Here is a 13,195-nt window from a genome sequence, read left to right as displayed (position 1 = left end):
CTGCCCAGATCTTGACTGACTATGACTCAAGCAATCAGTAATACCCCAATCCTAAACATTATTTAACTCCATGGCAGGGTCCTCTCCTTTGTAGGTACACAATTACGTTTAGTAGTTAATGCAAGCAGCATGTTTGCAGCTTTACGTGGTTCATCAGCATGTAAAAGAGCATCAGGTGCTTTGGCTGATGAGATACCATCAGAAAGTCAAAAATTATAGGACACAATGCGAAAAAAAGAGAAATTTAAAAAAAAGTCAAAGTGATAACAGATCGACAGATTGGAGCAAAACAACTAATTTAAATTAAGAGAATACACATTTAAAAAAAAGGAAAAAAAACACTAGAGCAAGTCAGGTTAGGAGATCCAAAGCAGTAGAGTAGTCACTTACAGGAACAAAAAAATGCATATGGTAAACTGAAACACCAAGAAAAGTAAATGACAGATTTGAAATAAAAAAAATGTGTAAAGGTCCACAAATAGTATTTTATTTACAATTTCAAATACACACTCACTCCTTCATAGTATCTATTCTATTAGTGATGTCATCCTAGTCCGCTTTTTGACAGACAATCTTTGGCATTTCTTCTTAAACATGTTATCAAGCTCAACTGGTTGCACGCATTTAGTCCTACTAATATTTGAACGGCTTTTTCAAATCTCCAGAGAAGTCCTTATAGTCATTATGTGCATCACAATCAAACTTTGTCCTTGTTATCTCTCTCAGAATAAATATTTCGCTTCCATGAAGCGGTGTTCTAAATTACACTAACAGAAAATGCCAGTGACTTCCAATTCATCAAAGCCTGTTTTAGGCATATAACTTTTTGCAAGTCAACGCTGTGTAATATTGGATGTGATCATTGGCATGGCAGGTTTCTCTAATACGTGAAATCCCTGACATACCCTCTTACCTACTTGAAGCGGCTGCACAGAATGAGTCAAGGCAGGGCCAAACCAGATCCAGTGCTAGACTCATCAACCAGAACCCGGCTGAACCCGGCTGAACCCGACTCACCCGCTCCGTAAGGAAATAATAAAGAGGGGTATGGATCTGGCTCAGCCGCAGCTCAGATTCCTGACAACCTGGATGGAGTTGAGCGTGGTCCAACTTTCCCACTTATGGCACCTTCCTGTGAGAGTTTCCATACCTCCTGAGCATTTGATAGCTTGCCTACATAAAAACGCTCTGTACATCTGTTTGCACTACAGTAAAAAATATTTACAACAATACAAGAAGATTCAGTAACCATTAAATACTTTCTGAAGACACCAAAACATTTTCACAAATAGCATGGAAAGGATGTACTTACAGAACTTCTCTGAACATTTTGTTCTCCTTTGGCTGAGAACATCGACAGGTCTCCATTTAATATGACATCAGCCAAAGCGTTCACCAGAGGTGCATAATGTATAGCCAGAAAAACCTTAAAACAATTAAAGTGAATAACAGTTATTATTCTACTAAACCGATATTACAACGGCATTATTATTTATTATATGTCAGCTGAAAAGTAACATATACATGCTTCAATATGTCAGACATACTAAAGCATGTATGTCAGAAGCGAACTGTAACTACTTGTCTTCAAACACGTTTATACTGGATTATGCATTTTTAATTTAAAATAGAAAACCCATTTCCAATTGATTTAGCACTTTCAGGTTGCTAATGTTATTCTACGTAAATGGTATCAGACAACCTAATTTGCTGTCTACCTTCAACGACAGTAACGTTTTAGCATAAAGGAGGGCAAACGTTGATTTTTCCTGATAAGTTTGCTTGTGAGGATGCTCCTTCACAGTAATTTCAGTGTTTGGCTCAATATAAGTAATTCAACAAAGTACTACTGCTAGCTTTTTACGCAAGATACTCTTTATCTATAGCATCTTTATCATCAGTATTGTATTTATGACTTTGTAATTAAAGAAATAGTTTTTTTTTGTATATGATCTAACTCATTCTATATGCATAATACTCTTTATACATCAGTATAAAGTACTTGTAATATGAGAGAAACCTTTCTTCTTACCACAATACCTCCTTACCTCCTCCCCATTGTCTACCTCTCGTTATCTCATCAGAGGGTTTTCTAGTGGGAAGCATATGTTAGTTACCCATTAATAGGAAAAATTAGACCAGTAGTAGTAGCTAACTGAGCAGCATGTACCTGAGCAATATGAGACGTTTCATTTACAATAGCCGGGGTGGTAAAGATCAAACCGACAAAGGTTTGGAACCAAAATCGGACTACCTTGTGTCTGCAGCCTGCAAACTGTGTCTCTGCCCAGACAGGGCTCTGTGTCTATGAAGAAGCAGCTGCCAGAGTAACGGGGAGGAGAGCGGCTAGAGGGATACGAAGGGATTTTTGTGCCTCTAGTTAACCTACTCTAAACAGACTACTGTTTCTCCCTCCCCTGCTGCTCCAGTGAGCCTCTTAAAATTTCATGGGGGGGGCAAGTACCCCCTCTTGCCCCCCTTGACACCCATAATTAATGAATGGTGAAAAAACACAAACATTATTAATCGTGCCGTTAGACATCATTATTTGTACTCTCTAATAGCTGAGCAAACAAATCTTAGCAGATCTGTCGTTATGTTCTTTTTTCTGATCGTTTGGTCACATAAAAACACAGACGCTATTATTAAGCTTTCTTAATCTCAACGGTAACATCCGATCTGTGCATACTGTTTTGTCAGGTAACAAAAAAAATTCCTTGAAAAGATTATGGCACAACTTTCTGGGAAAGTTTTGGGCATTCAACAGTACTAAGAATGATGTTTCTAATGCAGCCTTCATACACATAAGTTCCCCGGCCCCTCCTGGCCCTCCAGCATCTATCCACCACACAACCTGCAGAAACACTACTTAAAATGTCCCAAACCACGTGGGATATCAGGACGGCACCTTTAATATATACTGTGTTGAAAACGCAAGTATCCTCCAGACAAGGACAAAGTACGGACAATACAGTCAACTGCATATTCCTTTGTTTTTTTGAGACTATTTTTAATAAGGCTTTAGATTGCCTGGAAGTGCATTATTCAGAAGATCTATTGAAATGCCCTAATCTGCCAGCAAGCATTGTTATCTTCAGAGGTCTATCAGGTCAATTCTTGTATAAAGTTAAATGCTTGGAGGGCGTCAGGACGATGCATATTTATTTATTTTAAAGCAAAGCTCCAAATGGGATGAACTCCAACTGCTGAAAGCCATTCCAGTAATAGAGAAATCAATGAAATCCCATGTGCTAAGGGTTAACCATAAATAATAGAAAAATACACCTGAATTTCATGTGAAGCATTATAATGTAGAAATTATTTTATTTGCACGAGGACAGTACTACTACACTTATGCGGATAAAACAGTTGTAAGGGAAACTAGATTTGGCTGAATTTCAATATGACCAAAACCCACATTTTTATCTTGAATTCACAATTTGCTGGTGACCAATTTACGTTTACATCCGTAGTTTACATACAATATGAGGGCTGGCTAGGATGACACAACCCTTCTACTGATTTTTGTATTTTACACAAAAGAAAGTAAATGATATTAAATAGTAAATTGTCCAATTATACAGTGTCGAGAAACTCTACAGTACTACTCGAGGGTGACTTCTCATTTTAAAAACCATACCTGGGATAGAAGGTACAAAGACACCTGAGGACTAATTCTCGGTCTGTCTGCTGCCTAAGGGAATAGAAAGGGGAAGATACAGTTCAAATAGGACAATACTACAAGATATAACAAACAAGATATATATAAAATAAATGCTCTATAAAGAACAGATCTATGGGTCATGGTTATTAAGAGAAATTGAGGGGCATCACCATGAAAATCAATAGACCTTTCCTTTTAGATTTATATATGGCACTATATATATATATATATATATATATATATATATATATATATATATAGTTCGTGTATCCTTTCCTTGTACAATAAGTTGCTATTCTGCCTTCAGCGTTTTAACTAAATTGACCTTTTTATATTTGCATTTGTTATTGTGCCTGTGGAATACCACATTGCTTTCATCGCTACTGAAATAGCGCTTTACCTGCTGCTGGTTCACTAGCGAGTAGACATACAGCGGAAGCAGAAGTCTGTTAAGCAGGTGGTCGGTAAGGACGTCATTGAGAAATTCACAGTTGATGATGAGAATGTCATTAAGGTAGTTTAAGTGATCCAGATGCTGTGATACCAAGTTGCTCAGGCTTCCTCTGTTTTTGTGTCTGAAATGGGAAGAACCGTTCAAATAATAGCGGTCAGATACATTAGATAGATTCTCATGCATGCCCCTGAGACAAGAGAAACCAACCACACGGCCTCCAACTAAATATCTTTCCCAAAATCTAAATATTAGGGTGTTTATTCACTAACCTTAAATCCAGCAGCTTTGAGAGACTTGGAGATACTAAGCATATTAAATGGCCATCGGGCTCTAATGATATATGAGAATATGACGACCTTCTCCGCTGATGATCATGTTGGTCCTTCTCACTGTATAGCTTATTACGACCTAATATTACCTTACAACAGTGCGCAAAGTTTATAATTGCACTGATGCCTCAAAGACTCAGACTGGTATCCCTGCCTCTACTGACATCCAAACGATTATTTTTATTATTTTTTATTTGCTTATTAGGCATCAAGGTATATAAATGTAATTAATATATATATATATATATATATATATATATATATATATATACACACATATATATACACACACACTTTCATTAAAAAAGTTTGGGGTCACTTGGCGGTTCTCATGAAATACAAGGAAACTTCTAGCTGTGTAACATTAGGGTTTTCTAATTATCAATTAGCCTTTTAAACTTGGATTATCAAACACAATGTATCATTGAAACGCAGGAGTGATGGGAGTGATAAAAGGCCTCTGTACACCTATGAAGATATTCCACTAAAAATCAACTGTTTTCAGCTACAATAGTCATTTACAGCATTAACAAAATCTACACTGACTTTCTGATCCATTTCACGTTATTTTAATGGACACAATTTGTTAATTGATTAATTCATATACATACATACACATTCACACACATAACTGTTTTAAATGCTGCTACTTTGCTTGGGAAATGTCTTTTTTTTATTATTTTTTATTACACTGAATTAAACTATAGCTTGCGTCTTGAGAACAAACATTTTGGAGTTTATAGACATAGAATCCAAATTCTAATTTTAACAAAAGACCAATCGGGGAAAAAGGAATTTTAAAAGCAGTGGGTTAAACGCGTTGGAGAACGACAGCTCGCTCGTTTGGCGTTTTAACCATGCCAGTCTCCTGTTAAAAAAAGCGTGCTTTGTGGGAGAGGGCGTTTAAGTCCCAAGACATTACTCCATTAAGTGTACGAAGAAACACGCGCCAGAGGCTGTGCCACATCCTCTCGTTCTATCCTTTCCCGTTTGACAGCGTGGCCTATTAATTTAGCCAAATTACATTAACTTTAATAGATTGCTTCGGAATATGGATTACGCTACCACTCCAATCACTCAAGCACAACAAGCAAAGGTTCAATTAGTACATCGGGAGGCTCCTACAGCGGCTGCTGACCCTGGAGAAGCTGTGAATAATTCATGCAATCCAATTAAGAAGCAGTCATACGATCATTCAGAACGCAGGAGATTAAGGCCATCAGGATTAAGTACTTGTTTATAATGCAGAAAATCAACACAAAGGAAGGTTGTTCCCAAACTGGCAGCAAACCCGCTTCCTATAACAGTTTTCATACATTAACATTCGGCAACGGCGTAAAACTAGAAGCATTGATAAATCCACCGGCGTGAATAAAACACCATGCTCCGATTATTACCCTTGGGCAGAAGATGAAAGAACGTCCCAGAATATACAACTGTTCTGCCGGGTTTTGTGTAATCAAAGGAAAATTGCTATAGCAAAATTTCTGAAAACGGTCGTATATATGTATTTATATATCTCCGTTTTATCACTTACTCTGTATGGCCACGTACTGCACATCCCGCTACCCAGTGTACCCGCCATAAAGAAATCCATTAGTAAATCCCATTTTACTGGCAAAACAATACAACCCTGTATAGGAGGTATACATAAAAAATGACCAGAATAATGAATTACATTTTTTTATTTGCAAATGTACATTGTTACCATCTGCATCTGAAACAAGGCGTACAGATGGTAGACTTACTGTTCATCGGTCTGAACACACTTGTCGAGTTCAATGACGTGGATTCCAATAAACCAAACAAGATTGGAAAAATACGGCACCGCTGTCTTATCTCTGATATAGTGCAACATCGGCTGGTTGTTAACTACAACGATAACAAAGAAGAGTGGTTAAAACGCAACTTTTATTTTCAAAGTCAACATTGTAATATTAGAGTATTATGGAATTTCCCACTAAGTTTTCCACGTTTTATACCAAAAACAGGTATTTTTTTCAGAATTGCAATTGACTATTTCGGAGAGGTTGGATGTATCCTAGCGTATCCATAATGTCACAAACGTGCCCCAGGTTATAACAGGACACCGTCCCATCGACTGGTCATTCTCTTGGCTTTTTAAAATATTGATTTGCTGATCAAGAGCTGTGATTAGTAACTCAGCTGTTGAGATATTTTATATCTGTAATGCGAGTCCTGGCAATCTTCCCCTTTGCCGAAACAAGCATGACCTTTATTAGGCAAACAAGGGAGCTTCAGATCTTCCTCCATAGAAATTAATAGCATTCAAGGCGAGGACATGCGAGTAAACTTCTTTACAATGGCATTGTTCAGGAAAGTGTTCCAAGGAACTTTGGACATCTTCCAAGAACGATATTGTATGATTCAGTTACATATTGTTACCTGACATTGAGTGTGATTATGTTGTTACAAGGAAAGTTGCATTCATTTGTACTGCCAGGCAGCACTTATTCCCCCCTTATCTAACCAACCTTGATACATAAAGATTACTTCTCCTTTACATAATATATGATACAATGTTTGTACTACTGGGTTCATTAAACAGATGAGACGATAGCCGTACGCTCTGGATTTGTAAGGTCAGCATCGACATTAACATTTCATTGTGTATCTCCAAGTCTATAACATTTCCTCAATTAATAAGCTTGTTTAGAGAAGGCAGGCGGCATATCTGTTTGTGGAACATTTAATGATATTCTTTCAAACTCGGATTATAACGATGTTACATCCCCATATGATACCAGACAGGCTAGGAAATCCGGTTTCCCCTTAATAATAATGCGCACACATCATATTTTTTAATTAAAATACAACATTAGAATTAAAAAAAAACCCCAAAGATGTATTATATATGAGTGGTTAATTATGGTGGCACAGACTGGAAATCAAAAATGAGTAATGGATACATGCAGGTGTCTATTAACTGAAACTGGGTGAAAAAACCTTAAAAAGGTCCTGAAACCTATGACAGCCCAATCGCCTAAGAAAAAATGAGCAAACACGAGCTACAGGGCTATAATCATTTAAGTAAAATGTAAATTAATACAAGTGTTTTTAACTATTAAAAAGACCCATTAACATTAGTGTTCTAAGTTAGTTAAAAAAAAACCTTTCAATACGTGGTAAATCAGCTATGAAGTTACATATGGTGGCAAAATGTTTTCCGCCTAAGCTTGTTCTTTTGACACAATCCATGCTGATCAAACAAAAGAAGCCATCTGCCGCAACTAATATTAGAGGTTTGACAGCACATTTTAAACACTCGGTATTGATGGAACAGCCGAGTTCCAAAATAGTGTTATTTACATGCTGGGGTGTACTTCCCGTACATGCTCAGTAGCACTCCTATTAAAGTCAATGGCAGCAGCCAATAGCACGTTAGCATGAGTGTGATTGGCTGCAGCTACACTCATTGATTTCTATAGGAGCGCTAGAAGTATATATATATATATATATATATATATATATATATATATATATATATATATATATATGAATGCTTACAAGATGCAGCCAGAAGCAGATTAAGTGTGAAAACAGCTAAAGAACGCCTGCAGGTATCTGCATTGATTAAAACACATAAATGCAAGTTGGCCTGGATTAGGTATTTAACATATAATTAAGATTGGGTGTAAAAAGATGGCAAAGGGAAGGTTTATAACCGGTTAAGCAACCAGCTAGGGAATCTTTGCATATCCAAGACAAACACACAAACAATAAATCGTTGAATAAACTTACATGAGACTGTGTGAGGGCGCATGGGAATCAGCAATGAAGAAATGATAAGAAACGAAAGTTAATAAGATAGAAACTGGGATGATAAAACATCCTTCTAAAGAGTACAACCAGGTTACAAGATCATTAGGAATGCCCAAAAGTGGCAAATTAAATGTATATGCAATCTTGGGCTCATTAAACTATACCATAATTATTTATATATATATATATATATATATATATATATACACATACATACACACACATATACATATATACACATATATATATATACACACAAATACCAAGGTATGAGAAAAGGCATGAAAACATTCGGATACTTTCCACTAGCTAAAAAAAAACTAAACAAAGGGGCCAAATACGAGCATTTCTACTGTATTTCCAAGAGCGGGGTAACATATATAAGCTGGGTATATATGTATGATCTGTACAAGCTTATTATTATTGGTACACAACATGAACATACAATGACAGCGGGGTTAATACACTAAGTGAAGAGCTGTGGTTCCACCTAACTCACTTCACTATACATTATGAAGGTCCTACGTCAGTGAGCTCCTGTTACAGGTAGGTAGGGCTTGGCTGGTCCTGTATAATGTATAGTAAAATCAGGAGATTTCTTCCGTCTCCTCGCCCACTGAATTATGCAGTGCCTTTCTTCCTGGAAAAAAACTTGCCATTGTTGGACCTTCATAATGAATAATGAAGCAAGGGCGTTGGAATCAAATACTTTCCTGCAAAAAAACCCTGTATCTCTCTCTAGATATAAGTAGGTCATGGTACATTGGTCATTGTATGTTTACAGATAAAAATACACATACCTGAGGTTTCTTTTTTTTTTTTAATAATAGTGTGCATTAATATTGTATGTATGTATATATATATACAATAATACCCTTTTTATTGGACTGGCGTTCCATTTTAAGAAGCATTGCTATTGATTTAATAAGAAAAGGGTAAATATTCTCGAAAGCTTGTCCTTAAAATGGAATGTTAATCCAATAAAAAAAGCTATTTTATGATGCAATACATTTATGATGCAATACATTTATTTCCATCTACACTATTAGAATAACATGGCTATTCCAAACTACATATACACACACAACACACATATTTATATATATATTACATATATTATGTATACATTAACCCCTTCAGGACCGGGATTTTTAAGCTAGGGTGTCGCTAAAGGACCAGAGCCGTTTTTGTGTTTTTGCCATGTCTTTCTTCAACTGTAATTTTTCTCTTATCAAGTGGTGCACCCACACAAATCATATATTGTTTTTTTCAGCACAAGTAGGGCTTTCATTTGAAACCATATTAAGCTGGGTAGTACATTGTTTTATTTGAAATAAACTGGAAAAAGTGGGGAAAAAATGAAAAAAACGCATTTTTTTACAGTTTTGTATACATACAAATTGTACACACATTGAACCAATGGGAAAAAATTATCTCAAATATATTCATTAAGTTGTCCTGATTTGGAAACCACCCAACATGGCCAGGATTTTTATCTATTTTGACCAGTATAGGGCAAATATTGCAAGGCATGCATTACGTTTTTGAAATGTAATTTTTTTCAAATTTGGCATGGTAGTCTAATAACTGCAATAGTTCTCACAGATACTGATTATCCCCCCCAAATTATATGTTTATGAACAGTAGATAAGTCAAGGTGTACAACTAGGGTCATTTTGACACTTTTCAAACAGGGATTTTATGGCCAATTGCTGCCAAATTTTGAGGTATTTTTATATTTTTTTGTTTTTTTTGCATATGTTGCAATGTTGCTTTAGATTTTATATTATATTTTGTATAGAATATGTGCAACTGCAGAAAAAAACACCAAATTGTGTTCACCAACATCCCCCGGTTCCAACAAGGCCTCACATGCATGGTTCATGCAATTTTTGAGGAAGCTATGAGGGCAAAACCGGAACATGCGCATTTTCGTTTTCACATTTGGAATTTTCAGAAATTGGTTTCCTGGGCCCATATCCCATTTGGGACATTTTGGAAGCCCCCCGCTGTAAATTACCCCATAAAAGTATATATTTATGAACAGTAGACAAGTCAAGGTGTTCAACTAGGGTAGTTTTGACAGTTTTCAGCTAGCCATTTCTTCACTGATGTCTGCCAAACTTCACAGGGAAATTATTTTATTGCGTTTTTAACGCATACATTTCAATGTTGCACTGAATTTCTTGCACACCATAAGCGCAACAGTGGAAGAAAGCACCACATTTTGTTCACCAACATCCCCCGGTTCCAACAAGGCCTCACATGCATGGTTCATGCATTATTTGAGGAAGCTATGAGGGCAAAACTGGAACATGTGCATTTACATTTTTTTAAATATTTTTTTTATCAGATTGCTTGTAAGTGACAGGTTTAGGCCGCTGACATCAATCAGGGAGATCGATCAATAATCAGCGACTTAAAATGTCACCGACAAGTGATCAGGTAATAATTATGATTATTTCATTTATTAATAATTTGTGTTTTTCATAATTACCCTAGATGACCCCTCTCTCTTTGTAGAGCAGGGTCATCCGTGGGCTGCCATAATGATCCGATCACTCCTATTGGCCAGGAGCGATCTGATCAGCCCAGCATTTGACCTGGAAGCACCCTGGACTTTCAGGTCAGTGCTGTTATTTTTTTTTAAATTAATTTATTTTTTTAATTATTATTATTTTTTACATTTTTTTTAACTCTTTCAATGCTGATGCTCCATTGAAGCACAGCATTGACTGGTATTTAGTCCCCACAAGCTTGTGGGGACTAATATTAACCCTTGCAATGCTGTGATGGGGGTCATACACAATCGCAGCATTGAAGGGGTTAATTGAGGAAGAGGGGGGTAGGGGTTAACTGAGGAAGGGTGAAGGTGGGGGGGGCTTGTCTCCACACTCATGTGGAGACCAAAGAACCCTGTCTCCCTGTCCCTGAAGCTGCCTCTGGCAGCTGGGACACAATCTCCAACAGACTGGAGATTGTAGAGGAGGAGTCTCCTGATCAGTCCTACAGGACTGATCAGAGGACTTCTGGGGGCTCGTTTTTGCTGTTGCTGGTCTGCCAGAGCCCCCTACAAAACGGGAATTAACCCCTTCAATGCCGCGATCGCGGCATTGAAGGGGTTAACGCTGCACTGACGCTCTCATGGAGCGATCAGGCAGCTGGGGGGTGTTGTGTCAGGTCCCCACACTTGTGTGGGGACCCATTCAACACCCCCCCCTTCCCTGAAGCTGCCTGTGGCAGCTGAAACCGCGATTGCAGATCTTTCTGCAATCGCTGTTTCTGCCTATAAAATCACTCCGTGGGAGTGATCGTAGGCTTGGGGGCGGGTTTAGAGAGGCTGTGCTGTCTGCCCAGGACTCCTGGGCAGACAGTAGCAGCAGCGCCTCCACGATCGCCGCGATCGTGGTGATGTGGGGGCGTTTTTTGGAGGAGACGTACCTGGTACGTCCCGGTCTACCGGTGACCAGTAACCAGGAAGTACCAGGTACGTCCCGGTGCTGAAGGGGTTAAACGTTTCCTCTGTTGTTAAACACTCATTTAAAACTGCAAAAATATTCTGATTCCCGAACACCTTTCGGAGTTTTTCCTCCTGTTTTTTAAGCCAATAATTTTGTAGTTTCCTAATACTCTGGCGCCACCTACAGTTTAATTAACGCAATTACATAGTCTACAAAAATGCATTCACAAAGACAAGGACCTTTAACACTCATTCTATTCCATTTACACTCAGCTAAAACATAAATCAGTCTATATACCAAAAAACATTTCTAAATGAGCAACTTTCGCTAATATATTCTTACCTTTAAACAAGGCACCCAATCGCAGTCACAGATAAAAGCTAGCGACCACAGTCAGGCTGACTTTTTGTTTTCTTTATACTAAAAACAGCAATTGCTTACCTTTGTAGATATTTAAGGTGATGTTTCTCACCGCAACTCTAACCATGTGCTCGGGGTGGTTAAAGAATTTAATGGCCTCCGTGTACAAAGCAAAATCATTGGTGTGCTAAAAGGAAAAGATCAGCTCCGAATTATTTTAAATACAGAAATGTTGTAACACAAAATTTTGTAACATAAAAATTAGAAAAGTATTACTTACATATAAAGATGAAGCTGCATTACGAATACAAGATCACAAAATCTACAAATTCTGTTTTTGTTGTACTAATTTAGTAGATATTTTCTTTAAATGACTTAACAGATCTGTCAATTTTCCCCAAATCCTACATTACACACTAAATAGACACATGTAATGGTGCGTACAGATTTTTTAAAAAACTAAACACGTGACTATTTAAAATGCGCCTGGTGTGAACACTATTATTGTAAATATAATTTGCTAAGGATGCATGATTATTCTTCTGAATTCTGTTATCTCTCGCCAACTTCTGAGCTGCAGATTGTTATTGACCGATTCCACCAGCTTTTGTAAAGAAGGTGGTGAGGAGACTGATTGGATAAAGCTGGCCCTGCCGCAGGATGCTTCCGATCCAGTTTCCATGAAGTTACATTTTTAAAATATCTCCACAACAATAACAACAATTGCCATTAACACCCAAAAATGGCATTCATAAAGTGAGAGCAAAGCCCCATAAGCAGCCAATCAGGAGGGGGAGGGCAGCCTCTGTGTCAGTAAGAGCTTTAACTTCATTGTATTTTCCATTGGTACAATGCATATTAAAGTACTCAGAGGGCTTGAATAGGAGTGTATTCTAAATTATCTTGTCTTATTTGCAGTGTATCTGTGATAAACGCTGCTAGTGTACCCATACCTCCCAACAGTCCCAGTTTTCACAGAACAGTCCGGATCCCAGGCAGTGTGCTGGGTAGCTTTCCCACTGTCCTGCCTTTTCCAGGCTTTGGGAGCATGGGCTGGATGGGGACATCTTCTGATCTCCCCAGACTGACCCACACAGGTGAAAAACCAATGGAGGAATGTACAGTTTTAAAAAAGCACCAAGTA

General features: G+C 37.6%; 1 protein-coding gene across 1 annotated transcript in view; it reads right to left on the bottom strand.

Moving 5' to 3' along the window:
- Positions 1-13,195, bottom strand: part of CLEC16A (C-type lectin domain containing 16A) — a 64,997-nt gene that overhangs the window by 46,389 nt on the left and 5,413 nt on the right. Inside the window, exons 5-9 of the mRNA XM_053470761.1 lie at positions 12,133-12,238; positions 6,196-6,319; positions 4,065-4,239; positions 3,641-3,694; positions 1,313-1,426 (exon numbers count right to left, since the gene is read on the bottom strand). Coding sequence (XP_053326736.1) covers positions 1,313-1,426; positions 3,641-3,694; positions 4,065-4,239; positions 6,196-6,319; positions 12,133-12,238 — 573 coding nt within the window. The remainder of the gene's footprint in view (positions 1-1,312; positions 1,427-3,640; positions 3,695-4,064; positions 4,240-6,195; positions 6,320-12,132; positions 12,239-13,195) is intronic.

This window comes from Spea bombifrons, chromosome 7, assembly GCF_027358695.1.
Source record: "Spea bombifrons isolate aSpeBom1 chromosome 7, aSpeBom1.2.pri, whole genome shotgun sequence".
Classification (NCBI taxonomy): Eukaryota; Metazoa; Chordata; class Amphibia; order Anura; family Pelobatidae; genus Spea; species Spea bombifrons.
This window is presented reverse-complemented; position numbering and strand designations above follow the sequence as displayed.